Below are 18,327 nucleotides of genomic sequence, written 5' to 3' on the forward strand. Positions count from 1 at the left end.
GCTTGTCCTATTTAACATTAAGAGATAACGGGGGATTGAGCTGGATAACAACTCTGATACCTACTCCAGGAAATAGGGATGGTGCTGCAGACATTGACCCTGCCCCAGAGACTAGGGATGCGGCCACAGAAACTGACCCTGCCCCAGAGACTAGGGATGCTGCCACAGAGCCTGACCCTGCCCCAGAGACTAGGGATGCTGCCACAGAGCCTGACCCTGCCCCAGAGACTAGGGATGCTGCCCCAGAGCCTGACCCTGCCCCACAGCCCATCTCAGAAAGAAACCAGCCGGAGTGGGTGGGGCTTCTAGTGAAGGAGATACGTGAGATGGGCCAGATGATGAAGGAGTACCTCTCCCCAGCTGGTGACAAGCCCTGCCATAAAGGGGGAGAATCCAGTGATGCTGTAGTGGAACCCATAGGTGTTACATCTGCCCAGGGTCCAGCTGAATTGCAAGGGCACTCACAGCCAGCAGCAGTCGCCCCTGTAGAAACTAGGAAGTCTAAAATGAAAACAAGGCACCTAGACAAAGAGGACCAGAGAGGAGGGCCCTCACAACCAGCAGGGGAACCAGAGGTTGAAATCATCACTGAGTCCCTGTCTTATGAAAATCTCCGCAATCTGCGGAAAGATATTGCACGACGGGGCCGGGAGGCTTTGACAACTTGGTTACTTCGGGTCTGGGACCTTATGGGTACAGGTGTGCACTTGGATGGTACAGAGGCAAGGAATTTGGGATCCTTGTCCCAGGACTCAGGTGTGGACCAAATATTCGTAAGGGAGCCAGGCCCACTTCCCCTCTGGGAGCGGCTTTTAATGAGTGTAAGAGAGAGGTTTGTCAACAAAGAAAGAATGCAGGAGTACCATAATAGAACGCATTGGAAAACCGTTGAGGAAGGGATTCAACAGCTGAGAGAGGTGGCGGTACTGGAGGTACTCTTTGGGAGGGATGGACAGCATGACAATGACCCTGACAAGGTCAGGTGCACAGGGCACATGCTGTGGAACCTGGCAAACCGAGGGCCATCTCAATACACCACCTTCATTGCAATGATTAATGCTGATGAGCACCGAGAAACAGTGAGCTCTGTTGCTAACAAGCTTAGGGATTTTCACAGTATGATGAATGGCGTAGTGCAGGCCCAGGTTTCTTCCGTGGTCCAGGAGATGAGGGGGATGAGGGAGGAGATCAGGGAGGTGAGGGGGATGAGAGGTGACATAAGTGAGATGAGGGAGGAGATCAGGAAGATCAAAGCAGCACCAGTGCGAGCCTCATACCCCAAGGTTACAGCCCCACGCCCCTCAGCTAGTGGAAGAGGGTACACCCCACGAGCTGACCTATGGTTTTTCCTGCGTGACCATGGGGAAGACATGGGAAAATGGGATGGGAAACCCACTTCTGTCTTGGCAGCACGGGTGCGTCAACTCAGGGAGGGAAATGCTAACCGAGGGAGCTACACTAAAGTGAAGGTAGCCTCAACCTCCCATGACCAAGGTGCTGGGCATTACAGAAGGGAGGATGATCTGTCAGACCCACTTGAAGGAACCTCCACTATGTATGTTCAGGAAAGGAGTAATAGCCAGGGCTAGAGGGGCCCTGCCTCTAGCCAGGGAGAGGCACGGGATAACAGAGTCTATTGGATGGTGTGGGTCCGATGGCCTGGCACATCAGAACCACAAGAATACAGGGTATTAGTTGATACTGGTTCACAATGCACTCTAATACCATCAGAACATGTGGGGGAAGAGCGTGTTTCCATTGTTGGGGTGACGGGGGGATCACAGGAATTGTCTTTGCTGGAAGCTGAGGTGAGCCTGACAGGAGAGGGGTGGCAGAAACATCCGATTGTAACTGGCCCAGAGGCACCGCCCATTCTAGGCATAGACTTTCTCAGGAGTGGCTACTACAAAGACCCAAAGGGATACAGATGGGCTTTTGGAATAGCTGCTGTAGTGGCAGAGGGCATTAAGCAGTTGAACACCTTGCCTGGACTGTCAGAAAACCCATCTGCAGTGGGACTCCTGAAGGTGGAAGAGCAACGAGTGCCAATTGCCACCTCAACAGTTCACCGCCGGCAGTACCGGACGAATCGAGATGCTGTGATCCCCATCCACAAGATGATCCGTGAGCTGGAGAGCCAAGGGGTGGTCAGCAAAACCCACTCACCCTTCAACAGCCCCATCTGGCCCGTGCGCAAGTCTGATGGAGAATGGAGATTGACTGTGGACTATCGTGCGTTGAACGAAGTGACTCCACCACTGAGCGCTGCCGTGCCGGACATGCTGGAACTCCAGTACGAGCTGGAGTCCAAGGCAGCAAGGTGGTATGCCACCATTGACATTGCCAACGCATTTTTCTCCATTCCCCTGGCAGCAGAGTGCAGGCCTCAGTTTGCCTTTACATGGAGGGGCGTGCAGTACACCTGGAATCGTCTGCCCCAGGGGTGGAAACACAGCCCCACCATCTGTCATGGACTGATCCAGGCTGCACTGGAAAAGGGTGAGGCTCCAGAACACCTGCAATACATAGATGACATCATTGTGTGGGGGAACACGGCAGTGGAGGTATTTGAGAAAGGAGAAAAGATCATCCAGATTCTGCTGAGAGCCGGCTTTGCCATTAAAAAGAGCAAAGTCAAAGGACCTGCCCGAGAGATCCAGTTCCTGGGAGTAAAATGGCAAGATGGACGGCGCCAGATCCCCACTGAGGTCATCAATAAGATCACCGCAATGTCTCCACCAACCAGCAAGAAGGAAACACAAGCTTTCCTAGGTGCCATAGGCTTTTGGAGAATGCACATTCCTGAGTACAGCCAGATTGTGAGCCCTCTCTACCTGGTCACCCGTAAGAAGAACGATTTCCACTGGGGTGCTGAGCAGCAGCAAGCCTTTGCCCAGATCAAGCAGGAGATCGCTCATGCAGTGGCCCTTGGCCCAGTCAGGACGGGACCAGAGGTAAAGAATGTGCTTTATTCTGCAGCCGGGAACCATGGCTTGTCCTGGAGCCTTTGGCAGAAGGTGACTGGGGAGACTCGAGGCCGACCTCTGGGATTCTGGAGCCGGAGCTACAGAGGGTCTGAAGCCAACTACACTCCCACAGAGAAGGAGATCTTGGCTGCCTATGAAGGAGTCCAAGCTGCCTCAGAGGTGATTGGGACGGAAGCACAACTCCTCCTGGCACCCTGACTACCAGTGCTGGGGTGGATGTTCAAAGGAAAGGTTCCCTCTACCCACCACGCCACCGACGCCACATGGAGCAAGTGGATTGCCCTCATCACGCAACGCGCCCGCATCGGAAACCCAAATCGCCCTGGGATTTTGGAGATAATTACGAACTGGCCAGAAGGTGAAAATTTTGGTCTCGCCGATGATGAGGAGCAAGAACAAGTGAGCCGCGCTGAGGAAGCCCCACCGTATAACCAACTGCCAGCAGATGAAACATGCTACGCTCTTTTCACCGACGGCTCCTGCCGCGTCGTGGGAATGAACCGGAAGTGGAAAGCAGCCGTATGGAGCCCCACACGACAGGTTGCACAAGCTACTGAAGGAGAAGGTGGATCAAGTCAATTTGCTGAACTCAAAGCTGTTCAGCTGGCCCTGGACATTGCTGAAAGAGAGAAGTGGCCAAAGCTCTACCTTTATACTGACTCGTGGATGGTAGCCAATGCCCTGTGGGGTTGGCTGGAAAGATGGAAAAAGGCAAACTGGCAACGTAGGGGAAAACCAATCTGGGCTGCCGACGAGTGGAAAGACATTGCCACCCGGGTAGAGAAGCTACCTGTGAAAGTTCATCACGTGGATGCCCATGTCCCCAAGAGTCGGGCTAATGAGGAACACCAACACAACGAGCAGGTTGATCAGGCCTCAAAGATAGAGGTGTCACAAATAGACCTGGATTGGCAACACAAGGGAGAATTGTTCCTGGCTCGATGGGCCCATGACGCCTCAGGTCATCAGGGCAGAGATGCCACGTATAAGTGGGCACGAGACCGAGGGGTGGATCTAACCATGGACAGTATCTCTCAAGTCATCCATGACTGTGATACGTGCGCTGCCATCAAACAGGCCAAGCGAGTGAAGCCCCTCTGGTATGGTGGGCGTTGGTCCAAATACAAGTATGGGGAGGCTTGGCAGATTGACTACATCACACTGCCTCAGACCCGCCAAGGCAAGCGCTACGTGCTGACCATGGTGGAAGCCACCACCGGATGGTTGGAGACCTACCCTGTGCCTCATGCCACTGCTCGGAACACCATCCTGGGCCTTGAGAAACAGGTCCTTTGGAGGCATGGCACCCCTGAGAGAATTGAGTCAGACAACGGGACTCATTTCAAGAACAGCCTCATAAACAGCTGGGCTAGGGAACACGGCATTGAGTGGGTGTACCACATTCCCTACCATGCACCTGCAGCTGGGAAGGTCGAACGGTGCAATGGCCTGCTTAAAACCACCTTGAAGGCACTGGGTGGGGGGACTTTCAAGAACTGGGAAAGTAATCTACCAAAGGCCACATGGTTAGTGAATACCCGAGGTTCCACTAACCGAGCAGGCCCTGCCCAATCTGAGCTCTTGGGAACACCAGATGGGGATAAGGTTCCAGTGGTACACATGAGAGGTATGCTAGGGAAAACTGTTTGGGTGAACTCTGCCTCCAGCAAAGACAATCCTGTCCGTGGGGTGGTTTTTGCTCAAGGACCAGGTTGTACCTGGTGGGTGATGCAAAAGGATGGAGAAACCCGATGCATACCCCAAGGAGACCTTGTTCTCGGGTGAACTACCTATGATACTGTGTCTGTAACTGCATGTATGTATGTAATTTAAAGGTTCTAATTTAATGTAGTATGTTAGCATGGAAAAAATTTGGGGTGGATAATGTTGTGGGTTGGCGAGGTTTAGAAATTTTTCCCATTATTATGTTAAGCTAGCCGGGATGGCTCTCCTATTAGCCGTTAAGAGCTGGAGATAAAGGACTGCTGAAGCAATGATGGCCCATTAGGGAAAGGTGGAGTCCTGCTTTTGTGTTCCGCAAGTAAGAGGACACTGGGGGTAGGAGCACACACAGCTCGCCGGCCGAACTGGAGGAGAGAGGTTCCGTTTCTCCTGTTGGGATCAGGCTTCTTGGATTTGGACTGCTAAAGCTTTCTGTTAGCTCTGAACAACTGGGAACTGGGACGCCCACGGTGAGCAGAGTTTCCTTCCTCTCACCCTTTTCTTCCACCTGGGGCGGGTGAGGTCACCTGGCCCCCTCCCCTGCCCCTGCAGCAGCCGCGACTGAGACGCCGCCCGCCCTGCTCCATCGGAGAGCCATCGGTGACTGACAAAGGGACTGGGACTGAATTCCATTCTGTTCTGTCACTGGTTTTCTTTTTTTTCTTTCGTATAGCTGATGCTGTTTTTGTTTGTCTTGTAAATATTTCAGTAAAGAACTGTTATTCCCAACCTATACCTTTTTTGTGCCTGCGAGTTCCTGAATTCCCTTTTCCTGGCAATACTGTCCCTTTAAACCGGGACACCTTCCCTCCTGGAGAATCCTCCTGGAAACTTCTGTCTTGATCGTTTGGCAAAGATTGCCTAGGAAGTTGTGATGAAATACCAGTCATCACCAGTGAGTGGTACCAGTACAAGCCCTGAGCTGCTTTGAAAGACTTCTCTTACTGTTTGTCAGCTGTTACTTGTTGCTGCACTGAAGATCCAAGCCTGCCTTTTGGACCAACTTATGAAATGTTTTTTTCTCATTGCATTCTTCTGCTGCACTTAGGTCTTAGGAAAGTGGCCAATCATTTCTGTGTTGCCATGTTATTTGTACTATTTAACCAGTTAGGAGTATGACAATAGCATTTGGTCGCATCGTGGTAATCTTTGGAAAATTAGATTGCATTGCAAGGTTCAACAAAGCAAATACATCAGACACTTAATTCAAATTTTGTCTTTCTGTCTGTTTCATTGTGGTGGTGGTGGTTTATTTTCTACAGCTGCATTACAGTATTAGTGCAGTAATATTGTATGACTTCAATTAAAATGAAGCTGTGCTGATGGTAGAGGAAATTCAGAAGATTCATGCAGATGGTCAGTGGGGAGTGGCCTTCCCCGGGAATGACTCAGCTCTGGTTCAGGCTGGCACAGTGAACAATTCCTAGCTGTGTAAGGTTGTGAAGAGAGCAGTGTTCACAGGAAAGCAGGGTAGAGGTTAAAGTGCTTGGTTTGAAAGGTATGTGTCCCACAGGAACCCTTCTCACCTAGGTAATGTGATGGCAGCTAGTGTGTCCTTGGCATAGATGAAGAGATGCTAGAGTAACAGTAGGCCAAGAGCAAGCTGTGGCAAGTGTATTGCAACCAATCTGGTGCCAAGACTTTTCCCTTTTTTTGGGGATAATTTCTTTTTCCAGATACACAACAACCTACAGTTACCTGGCAGTTGTTTTAAGATGACAGTAGGGCTGTCTCGTCCAGCCGCCACCATGCTTCCCTCTCCCTCTGCCCCCAGCCTCACATGTTCAACACCTCCCTTGAGTTTCACCAGAGATGGCCAATCTGTGCAGTGAGCTGAAACCTATGCCGACGAGTAAGGGAAATAATTATCTGTTTCTGTCCACTGACTGAAAAACTCTGGTGCCTAACACAATGGATAATGTGGGAGCCTAGCAGGGGAAGAGCGAATTTTGCTTTAGGCATCCACATTGAGGACTTGGAACAAATGGGAGCAGTCACGAAACTGAAACCATGGAATTATTGCATTTGGCTTGCTGGGTGCATCTTTGGTTTTATGATGGGTGTGTAAACAGAACTAAACAACGTTCTCCTTAATATACTTCACCAGAGGGAAGCTCCTTGGGCAGCTGTTGTTCTGCTGCTTTCATTTGGGTCATAAAATGGGAAGGATGGTCTTCATATACTGCCTTTCTTTTTTATTAAAAGGTAGAACCAGTTCATGTGGGACGATTTTCTTTGTTGGAAGAGGTATTTCTTGGATGTTCTGTTTCTATTTCTATTCCTGGCTTTTATGGATGTTTATAAACCCGAACAGAAAAAAAAAGAAAAATCCAAACAAACCAATCCGGCTTCCTTGCAGTCTTCTGTCATATTCTCATTTTTGAATGAAAAGTTAACTTTTTGGTGGCTATGTGTCTGTGTCAAACATAAAATACAACCTTGTTTAAACAGTGAGGTACGTGTGTTTGGAATATTGTATGGTATTTCTGTTTTAGGAGACATTTATTTACTGCTCCTTTCAACTATTTTCAAAGTCAGTGTTCCAAATCACTACAGAGGAATATGAGAAAACATTTATTTTTTTTATGTGGAAACATAACATCTTGAAAGAAGCAGCACACGCTTGTAGTTGCATCTTGACAGCCTACATTGAAGCTGTTCTGCTACACAAAACTGCACGTTGTCTTGTTTTGTTCTCTTAGGCTGTGAAACTCATCTTGAAACTGAGAGTTAAATAGAAATTCTTTAATCATCATTTTGGCATCCTTTTGAAAGGGGCTGCTGGGAGAATAGATGTTGCTCTGATACCATGTAAGCTTTCGTTTTTCCTGAAATTCAGTTTCATAGCTTTGGAAACCAGAAACTTATTGAACAGTTAGCTGTTTGGAAGCAAATTATATTTAGGTGACAAACCAGCTTGGGGCTAGAGGTGTGGATGGGCAGTTTTTATTTTCCATCATAATCTCTCTTGACAGTAATCGTTAACAACATCATCATAAAACATTAGTACAATGATTCTAGCTCTGACTTTTTGAAGAATATCTCAAAATTTATTTCTAGTTATGGAAAGTAACAAGAATTTTTAAAGTTTGTAGTACTGAAAAAAGTGCTCTGTCTCATTTACAAAATGGTGATTAAATAACCCAGACCACTTTCAAAGGTGTGAATTGATGTGAAGAGCTTTTCACATTATCTAAAATGTAGCTCCCATGCTGATCTGAATACTCCTTTTTCCTTCTAAGGCATATCTGTTGCCATAAACTGGGAAAATTGCACAAAGTTAGCTGTTTTCTGTTTCTCATTTACTCTTTAGGCAGGAACATGTGGCATGGTTATGTTTGGCAGGAGACATGGGTACAGAGAAGTCTGCAAGGGATGTTTGGTCCTGCACAGTCTGTTTTGTACAGATAATTTGAAATGTGTGGCAAAACCAAATGTTGGCTTGAGGTTTTTGTATGCTTTTCAGGTAGTGGAATTTTCTGCTTTCTTAAATACAGGAAAACTACAGAAAGCAGTAGAACTTTCTACTGAGACAACTTTAATTAACCATGCTGGGCTTACCAGTTTCTGTTGTGGAAATACTGCAGCATTTTCATCAAGGTCTTCTCCAAACCAGCAGACTTGATAAAAGCAAATCTGTATCAGTGAAAGCAGGTGCTTTGACTAGAATGACATAACCTGTGCTGTGGAGAGACAGGCAGAGAGACCTGCTTGTTTTCTGGAGTATTTCCTATGCAGCTACAGTGACAGTAGTGAAATGTCAGATGAGTCCTCAGAAGAGGCAAGTAGAGACCAGCTTCTCCTCTTAGCAATGATATTTTCCAAGGCAATCTCTGTTCCACCGTTTAACAGTTCATTGGAGTCTATTGCATGATGGAAGGCTTTTGTTAATTCTGTTTCTGTCTTCCAGCTGTTCTAGGTCTGCTTTTGCTGTGGTGATTATGTGGCCAGACAATTCAAATTGTGTAGATAGCAGATCAGATGAGGGAATGTGTGAAAACTTTGTAATCATCTAGTTAACTTAAATGTTGATGAAGACGTCGCTGTCCAGGAGTTGCAGCTTTGCCTTTTCTTGCCCATAGTTACACTGTGTGGGAAGTTCCTCTGGTAATCTGACATCTGTAAGTTCTTAAGGAGAAACTGAAGAAAGATGTCATTCCACAGTACTTCCACTGACTGACTAAGAAAAGGGGAAAAAAGGCTGTTGAAAGTCGCCTTTATTTTAACATCTAGACACTCAGTACACGATCATAATAAAGTAATTGCAGACATATTCTGTGGAATACATGGGCTGTGGTGATGGTTTTTGTATTTCAGTCACTTATTTTATTAATTTCATTTTTTGTCCATATAGTGAAGAGTCTGTAAACTTCTCAGGGGCTAGCAATCATATATTTTTGCATACAAACTCAAAAACATGTTCAAAGACTAATCAAGGAAACACTTTCCTTTTTTAATCAGTTAACTATGGATGAACAAGTACAGTGTCTGTATTCAATTCTAGACTTGTCTGTGTAGTACTTTCTCAGCTGCCAGCTATAATTATACCTGCAACTGCTAGAACATTTACTCTCTGAAACACAGAGCATAAGTGGATTTTTGGCATGTTCTTTTTTTTTGCTGCCTTCTTGCAATGGAGGAAAATAGATGAATAAAGGAAATGCATAAATGAGAATTGTTCATATTGGTGCCTCTGGTACCTTGCCTCACATATGACTTCTGACGATTTGCCTTTCGTGGGTTCAGTTTAACTGGCTTCTCTGAGGTCAGTTGCATAAAGATGCTGTAATTGTGAACTGTACTTTCACACCTTAAATATGACAAAAGAAAGACTGACAATGAAGAAAAGCTTTGCAGAGATGCTTGCTGTGGTAGTGTGACTTGAATTGAAGTCTGGGAGAATGGGTAGGAAAACTCTCTGAATTGGTAAACTAACAGATTTTGTTTCAGTGCAGGTAAGTTATCACTCCTGCTTTTGACCAGTAACATTATAGTAAATAGTAGCAACGTTATACCTAATAACACACAGTAAAAGAGTGGAAAAAAATTAGTCGCAGGTAGCCAATGAAATTGTTGCTTCTCAAAGACATCTCCAAACTTGCATGTTCTTAGATGGCTTTTCAGAGACACTAGACAACCAATAACAAAATATTTGTCACATGTATAGGAGGAACTTCCAAAGAGTCTCTGGGGAAAGCCTCTTGTCTCTGTTCTCTCCAATTTGTTAATTTGTTTTTAATGACTGAAAATTCCATATTTTGAAATGAAATAGGCTTTTTCTTCTTTAAAGGAAAGCTTTTGGGAATGTGTTTTGCTTGCAGTTTATAGGCCACTCCCTAGAGAAAAGGTATTGCAGAAGAACTCTTGCAAGTGTGCCACTTCTGGCATTAGAAACAAAGAGAGAGAAGTTAGGTGAAGGAAATGGCATTTTCCAGGGAATGACTCAGGAAAGTTTTTCTGTGCTATTTGTGTCACATTCTCCAGTATAAGTTTTAAGAACTACAATAATCTTGAATTTACTGAAGGTTGCCTTGAACATTTTGTTTGTTTATAGCATTTTACAAAAACTTGCTGGGAAAGGAACCACTAGCACAACGAAGATCTGTTGTTGTAGAGCATCTAATTTGTGTATTACTGCTGTAGGACAGGTGATGATGGATAGTGTGCCTCTTACTGAGAGCTGAAGTACATCTAGCAGCACAGAACTTCTTACTCTACTGCAAATTATGTTGTGTCAAGCAGTGATGAGAATGGGATTGAAAACAATGCAACAGAGTTTTTTTTTTTTACCTGATCATCAAATAGAAATTTCAAGTCTTAAGGGAAAAAAACCAGTCATGGCAGTCTCTCTCCTCAAAGCTCTGTGCACCTCTGCCATAAGTCCTGGGGCACTGGCTGAGACTTCAAGGGAACTTGAGGAAGCTGATTGCTGTGGTTTAGATAGGATGGGGTGGCACTTGACCACAGAAGACCCTGCAGAAGCTTGCTAATATTTGAAAGCAACCATCCAGAGGTTGAAAGGCCTCTGACAGCCCTCTTGGAGCAGTACTTTCTGGTGAAGTAGAAGAATTAGGAAGACAGGAATACAGAGAAGAAATATTTACAATACTTGAGTAACCATCTGTGGTGGGGGTCAGCCTGCTACAGCATCTAGAAAGTTTTTGTAAGAACTCCGGTAGAAAATTTCCAATCCCTTTTGAGTCTCCAGCTGCAGTAGAGCAGCCAGCAATGGGAGTCATGTGTAGTCTGTGGTGCTTTGGTGAAGAACTGGAAGATGTCATCAGTTCATAAATGCAGAACATTTTCTTGCATTTTTTGTATAGAAGCTGATACCATTGCTGTGAGATAATTGAAGTAAACTCTTCTTTGCTCAAGGATATAGCAAAGATGCTGCTTTGCCGATAAAATACCAAGTTGCATTTGGATTTTTTTCACGTGTCTTTGCTGCAGAACTGTTTGATTTGTGAAATTTAGCTATCCAGAAGGTCAGTGGTGGTGATACAGTCTGTATTTGCCTAGGCAGTGTAATGAAGGCCCTCCTTTCTGTACTGAGAATGTAAGCTTTTTGTCTTGCTTTTCAAAATCCTCTGCTTTCTCCTCTCCCTAGCTGTTGTCTCTTGCTCACTCCCAAAGAAAACATCTCTTCCTGGCTCTCCCCATCATTGTGAAGCTAGGCTTACACAGATATCTCTCTGTATTCTCCCCATGTTGCCTGTAAGGCTTTGAAGCCCTCCAGAAATGTTCAGAATGCTTTCTCCTTGCTTCTTAAGGCTTTGTAACGGTATCCACAAATGCTTGAGGAGAGCTAATCTCCTTTCACATGCTTATCTCTTTTTGGCAAATACTGCTTTTTGCACTGACCCAGAGCTAGTACTTGTGGCCCTTTAGTAATACAGGTTGTTAGTAAGAGCTTGCATGTGTTTGTCACAGTGTTTAAAAAAAATAGTGCAATAAATGCGCCATTAAGTTATTGATGTATCTGTTTTACTTTCCACAGAAGCCCCTTGTGCTACTCCGCTGATCTGTAGTTTTGGAAGGCCGGTAGACCTGGAGAAGGATGACTACCAGAAGGTTATATGCAACAACGAGCATTGTCCTTACAGCACTTGGATGCACCTTCAGTGCTTCTACGAGTGGGAGAGCAGCATCCTCGTCCAGTTCAATTGCATTGGCAGAGCCAGGAGTTGGAACGAAAAGCAGTGTCGCCAAAACATGTGGACCAAGAAGGGATACGATCTGGCTTTTCGGTTTTGCTCCTGTCGCTGTGGGCAGGGGCATTTAAAGAAGGACACGGACTGGTACCAGGTGAAGCGAATGCAGGATGACAAGAAGAAGAAATCAGTGTTGGAGAAGAGTTCGGGAAGGTCCATGACAGAGTCGGCAGAGGAGGCCAAAAAAGGCAGGCCGGCCAACAAGCCGCAGAAAGGCTTGAGTAATGACCTCCAACGCAGGCACTCCATGGACAGGCAGAACTCCCAGGAGAAAGGTGTCATGGGTGGCAGCTACGCCGTTCGCTCCCCTTGTGTCTCTCCTGGCCAGTCCCCACCTACTGGCTACTCTATCCTCGCCCCCACGCATTTCAGTGGCCCTCGTTCCTCGCGATACTTGGGAGAGTTTTTGAAGAATGCCATTCACCTGGAGCCCCATAAGAAGAACATGGCCGGGGGGGGCATGTTCAGGAATGCACACTTTGATTACGGGACAGCTGGCTTGCAGGCACATAGATCAGGACACTTCGATACCCCTGTGCAGTTCCTGAGAAGGCTTGATCTATCTGAGCTGCTCACTCACATCCCCAGGCATAAATTGAATACTTTCCATGTGCGGATGGAAGACGATGCCCAGGTGGGCCAAGGGGAGGACCTTCGGAAGTTCATCCTTGCTGCTCTCAGTGCCAGCCACAGGAACGTTGTAAACTGTGCTCTGTGCCACAGGGCGCTGCCAGTGTTTGAACAGTTTCCGCTGGTGGACGGGACTCTGTTCCTTAGCCCATCAAGACATGATGAGATTGAATATGATGTTCCCTGTCACCTTCAAGGTACAGGTTGTCTGTCAGTCATGCTAGGTTTCATTAAATGATGGAACTGCCTTCTGTGCCCTCTCCCTGCCATTAGAGTTTTTCATTCCGATTCTGCATTTTTAAGCAGTTCTGCAAAGCTTGAAGTAATGTCCAAAATACTCACGTGGATCAGATTAAAACACTTAGAAGGAATTACAAAAAGATGCCGTATAGAAAGATCCATTCCTTTTGTTTGGGCTTACAACTAAACAAGTTCTGATCCGATTTCTAGGTAGACCATGGGAAGATTTTCCAGCCAGCCTGTTCTGGAGCATATACGTGCTCATTTATCTCCTGGGAACTTTACTCCAAGATGCACATCGACCTTTTAAACAACCTTTTCAATTTAAGCGTACTGTGCTGCAGCCTGGGTGAAAGTTATATTTGTATCAGTGATGAGGGTGAGGTTTTCAGACTAGGGAATATCAGTTTTGTTTCATAGTGAAGTATTATTTCTTAAACATTGAAAAGGCTGTAGTCTGGCCTGTGTTAACACAGCCTGGAGAGGCTGGATCTGTTAAGAGTAAGCTTTTACTATTGTGTGTTAAAGAAGCAGTGAAGTGCAAATGTGCACGTGCTTGAGCTGTGTCTTGATTATGTCCTAGCTCTCAGATGAGTGGAGACCATAGCACGTGGTTCTTTTTTCCTCCTAGAAAAGCAAATGAATGTGGGCCAGCATGAGCTTTAGCTCTTCCTGAAAGCTGTGGCGCAAACATAAGTGATCAGGGTGGTACATGGCTAGATGTGCCTGTCTTGCAACCTGCTGGCAGTCAGAATGGCTAAAATAAGTCAGAGAAAGTGTTCCTGGTCTGGTGGTCAAAAGCATAGAATTGTATGTTGAAAAGTGTGTGGGTAGGGGATTAACCAGAGGTATTTTAACAGTGAAGATTCTCACCTTTCAATAAAATACATTATATCTCATGCATGGTCATAATGTGTTATGTAACATGCCTTTGCTCCTTAAACTTTCAATTTTATTTTTTTTTCTTTCCTTAAATCACTATGCACTAGGTCACTAAACTGTGTTCATGCTAACATTATTGTTCTGTCTTACCTAATGTACTTTGAGAAAAGGCAATAGGGAAATGTACAAGCCAGAAAAGTTCCAGGATAAACAGAATATACATATGTGAGATAACTATACTTACTTGCTTTGATGAGGAGTCACACAATGTGCTTGTGATTTTATTGCTGCAAAAAGCTGGTTTAGTAATAGTGAAACTCATTGTTTGTTAACATTTTCCACTAAGAACGAAACTGTGAAGTTTTGGTTTTTTTTAAACTTAATTATTTCTTAAATGTTGGATGATATAGCTGAAAAACTTGTTCAGACAAGTTGTTGTGAATAATTAATTGTTAAAATTCTTGCTTCCTTGTCCTGGGTAAAAGGTTTGAAAGAAGTATTCTTTGAAATGAAATTAAGCTGTAAGGTACTCTTCCAGGCTGTTATTTTCTTTTCTGTACAGAAAACTTACTTTACTTCAGGCGTGTTTAAGATACTACATGCCTCATTTCTTATACAAAAAGTATCCTGAAAATTAAGTGGTGAAGGAATGTAGTATTTTGAAGGGCAGAAACAGTGCCGAACTTCAAATAGGGAAAGTTATTTATCTTCCTGTTCAACACAACTGCTGTGCATGTAGTTGTTTGAACATCACTAATCTTAAGTGTTCACAGAGTTTCTTATAAGAGCTAATTATATATATTATGTGTATATTATGTACATTGTAGAATAACTCAGTTTTTTGCCAGCTCACACTAGCAAATGTATTTTGTATGTATATTTTAAGAACAACCTATTTTTTCTTTTTTTTTTCTGAAATAGTTGGCTTAAAAACCAAAACAAGTAAAAATACAGACTGTTAATTTCGGAAGTGTCTGATATAGACTAATCGTAAATTATTAATATTTTGTTCCCATTTTTGTAGAAGAGTTACAAGATGTGTCTGTTGAATTACAGTTTGTGATGTGTTCAGTGCTTTGATGCTAAAGGGCACAAATTGCAATCCAAGGTGAACACATGTTAAACACAGTCCTGTTTTGTTGCTGATCTGTAACTTCACTACTGCTTAGCTCCATCTTAGATAGCAGATGAAAATCTGGTGTGTTACAGGATTAGTACTCAGTGTCAGGCCACCTCTAATAGCCAGCTATTAAATTGCAAATCAGTTTGGTCACTATAAGTGAGGCATAATCTAAGTGCCAGATATTTATAATTGATGTAGGAATTTTGGTTTTTTGTCGAAGTCGGTCTCAGATTTCACATTGACTAGTTTAATCACATGTATGTAGTGAAAATATTTGATATCCAAGTCTGAGCCACTTCTTTCTTATGGAAATAAGTGTAACTCAGGTTGACTCAGGAAACAGAGCTCAATATATTTATAGTTCTGAATGGCTTGTTAAAGTCTTTCTATGTGCAATGTATTATGAAAATATACTTGTTAATGAACAGTCAGAAAAAAGTACCTGAAAAAAATTTGCTCTTCTGACTGTTGCTTTTTGTCTATGGGGACTATTAGGTTGTTGGTTCCCTCTTTGCAGGAAGGTACTGGCGAGTTGTTAAATAAATCTGTACCAAGTTTGTTAAATAAGCTTCAGCACTTCTCCACTTCTTATGTCAGGTGGGGATGATGCTAGGGCAATATTCTGGTTTTGGAAACACAGCAGCTGATCTTACAGCTTAACCTGGCATCTCTTCTTGGAGATTTAGCAGCTCCTTGTATAAAATATTCTGCTAAGATCTACCAACAAATGATGTAAGGGAGAGTGGGCAGGGTGATGACTAATTTCTGAGTTCTGCATAGCTTCTGTCAAGCCCTGTGTATTTCCTATAGAGAAGTACTTTTTACTTTGTCATTCACTCTTCATAAAGAAAAAAAAATAAGATGTGATTTATATCACTAAAGGTCAGGTACCACATTGCAGAAAATGTCTGTTTTAATCTTCTATTATCGTCTCCTTAAGATGTGTCTTTTCTGTCCACAGGAAGGCTTATGCACCTCTATGCTGTTTGTGTAGACTGCTTAGAAGGGGTTCACAAAATTATCTGCATTAAGTGCAAGTCCCGATGGGATGGGAGCTGGCATCAGCTGGGAACCATGTATACCTACGATATTCTGGCAGCATCTCCCTGTTGTCAGGTTAGTACCAAACATAAGTAAGGTTCCACATAAGGTGAAATTCCAACTGATTAGATAAAGTCAAGGCTGTGTATCTCTTCTCCCTTTCCTCCTTCCATCCTTCTTTTCCAGCCTGTACCTATGAGTGCAATACCAGAGGGCTGATGGGTCTTTGTCCCTTTGTCTTAAGAGGTACAATCCTTAAGAGGACTTTAGCTAGGCTAAAGTCATTGGTTAAGGGTCAGTGGTTAATACAGTTACGTTTTTAAATAAAGCCCCCTCTAAACACATTAAATCTGATGCTTCATCACTAGCATCAGGTGCAGTTCCACGTTTTGAGCAGGTGAGTCATGTTTCCAGGGTTTTTTGGTTCGCAAGCTGTGTAGCATAAGTGTGGCAAAAAGGCACCAAGGGAACAGAAAGGTCCAAAGTGTCTTTGTGCTTGGAGATGACTCAGCTCTCCTTAATCTTTGTTGTGGCTGGCCCTGGTGATGGTACTCACCCACCACAGCCTGGAGCAACTTCTTGTTCATTGAACACTCACCTAAGAGAGGAATCCAGGGCCTGGGGCTACTCCAGAGTAGACTTGCGCCTGGGACAGCAGGTTGTTACCATGCCAGAGAATTAATTGTCCACATGATGGACAGAGCACTTCTGCTGTGCAGGTAGGGGTAGACAGCTGAGAAAAAACCATCTGTCTGGGAATGACTCAGTGCTCTGCTCCAGATGCTCAGACACACAGGTGGTGGTAGTAGGTCGGAACAGGAGCCTTGCAGAGATGTAGGTATTCAAACTGAGATCTCTTCATGGTAATGTGCATACTTTAAAACCATCTGAAATACCATTTTGTCAATATGCGAAATGAGTTTATTTTAACTTTAACATATTTACCAAAATGTGTTGCTCAAAAGAGAAATGGCTGCTGGTTAAGGTGGCATTGGTTGCAATTATAACTACAGACTGATATATTACCTCCAAATTTAGTGTCTCTTGAGGCTGTTAACTTTTTTTTTTTAATAGCAACTTTCAAAGGTAAAGAAAGCACTGATACTGACTTGCTACCTTTGTAAAAGTCAGCAGCTTTAAATCTGAATAGCTTCTGTTGAATGTACAAGAAAAGATTTAAGAGCTCATTATACAAGAGCCTTAATTACATGATTAATGGACAGTGTGACAGTACATGGTTTAGGAACTGACTATAAAAGCATTTGCTGCACTGACTGTGATTGCCAGATAATAAGCATTATTGTTTCACCATGATTGTTAGAGATGATTCTGTGCATGCAGAAGAATGACACTTAAATATGGTATATAATATAATTCCAAATTGCCTTTCTGGATTTATTTTGAATAATTCAATGCCTTACTTCAAAATATTTAATTCTATGTCACAAATTTGCATGTAGAATAATGAGCTGCAACCATTGTCAGATTGCTAATTCTTAGCTGGTGTGCTGGACAGTAGTAAAGGAGAAAACACTTCTGTAAAAATTCATAACCTAGTAGATTGTATTTCTTAAAATTTCTGCTTTTCAAGCAGAGCAGATAGCAGTGAAGATGTTGATTTGTTTCTTTTCGAGTCTGGTCTCAACAGGGATAGTGCTTTAATAATTTCTTCCTCTCTTCATCCAGGAAAATCCCTTAAATCAAGATGGCCTAAACAATAGTTTTTGTTCTTTTCAGTGGAGAGCTGAAACTTTCATTAGTGTACTGGGCTGTGAGGTTAACCTATGGTGCAGCTCAGGCCCTCACTGCTCATTTGCCGCCTTTACTCTAACTTCTTTGCAGTCTCAAATCCTTTCTGCTTCTCTTGAGTATTCCAGAGGGCTTGCTGAGCTTTCATACTGCCTGTTGCTTTCTTTGTAGCAGATGGGCTGTGTTTCTCAGCTAGATTTCTTCTGAAGTCTTGCTTTTTTGTAACAGCTGAATATTAATAGCTCTGTCCGTCCTCACCTACCACCTTGGCGTATTTCTTGTATCCACCCAATTAATGTTGCTTCTTTCTCAGTTGGATTTTGCAGAATAGTTTGTGTGTTGAAGTGATATTTCATTTGTATAACCTGATATGTACTATAAATGTTTAAATAGACACTTAAACTGACACAATACCATGTTGTGCTGATAAAGTAGATCAACTTATACATTTGTTAAGCCAAAAGATTAAAGTCCTGATGTATTCCATAGACAGATGAAGTTAAAACGTCAGCCTAAACAGTTGAATTGCATGGCACAAATATGAAATTTATCTCTTTGCTTCCATGCTTCATTAGTGATTTATTGAGACACCACTTCTTGTGCTGGGAAGTGAGGAATTGATTTAGAGACTAAGCAGCACAAAATAAACCTTTTGTCAGTCAGAGTGGGAGGTGCCCCACTCCCCAGAATTTGGTGGTGGTCTTTAATCTGAAAGGCATGGTGTGTGTCTGCGAGTTCCCAG

The 18,327-nt window shown here is 43.8% G+C and overlaps 1 protein-coding gene across 1 annotated transcript in view; it reads left to right on the forward strand.

The window, feature by feature from the left end:
- HECA (hdc homolog, cell cycle regulator) overlaps nucleotides 1-18,327 on the forward strand; it is a 31,839-nt gene that overhangs the window by 8,996 nt on the left and 4,516 nt on the right. The window contains exons 2-3 of the mRNA XM_033055294.1: nucleotides 11,707-12,747; nucleotides 15,757-15,911. Coding sequence (XP_032911185.1) covers nucleotides 11,707-12,747; nucleotides 15,757-15,911 — 1,196 coding nt within the window. The remainder of the gene's footprint in view (nucleotides 1-11,706; nucleotides 12,748-15,756; nucleotides 15,912-18,327) is intronic.

This window comes from Catharus ustulatus, chromosome 3 (genome assembly GCF_009819885.2).
Source record: "Catharus ustulatus isolate bCatUst1 chromosome 3, bCatUst1.pri.v2, whole genome shotgun sequence".
Classification (NCBI taxonomy): Eukaryota; Metazoa; Chordata; class Aves; order Passeriformes; family Turdidae; genus Catharus; species Catharus ustulatus.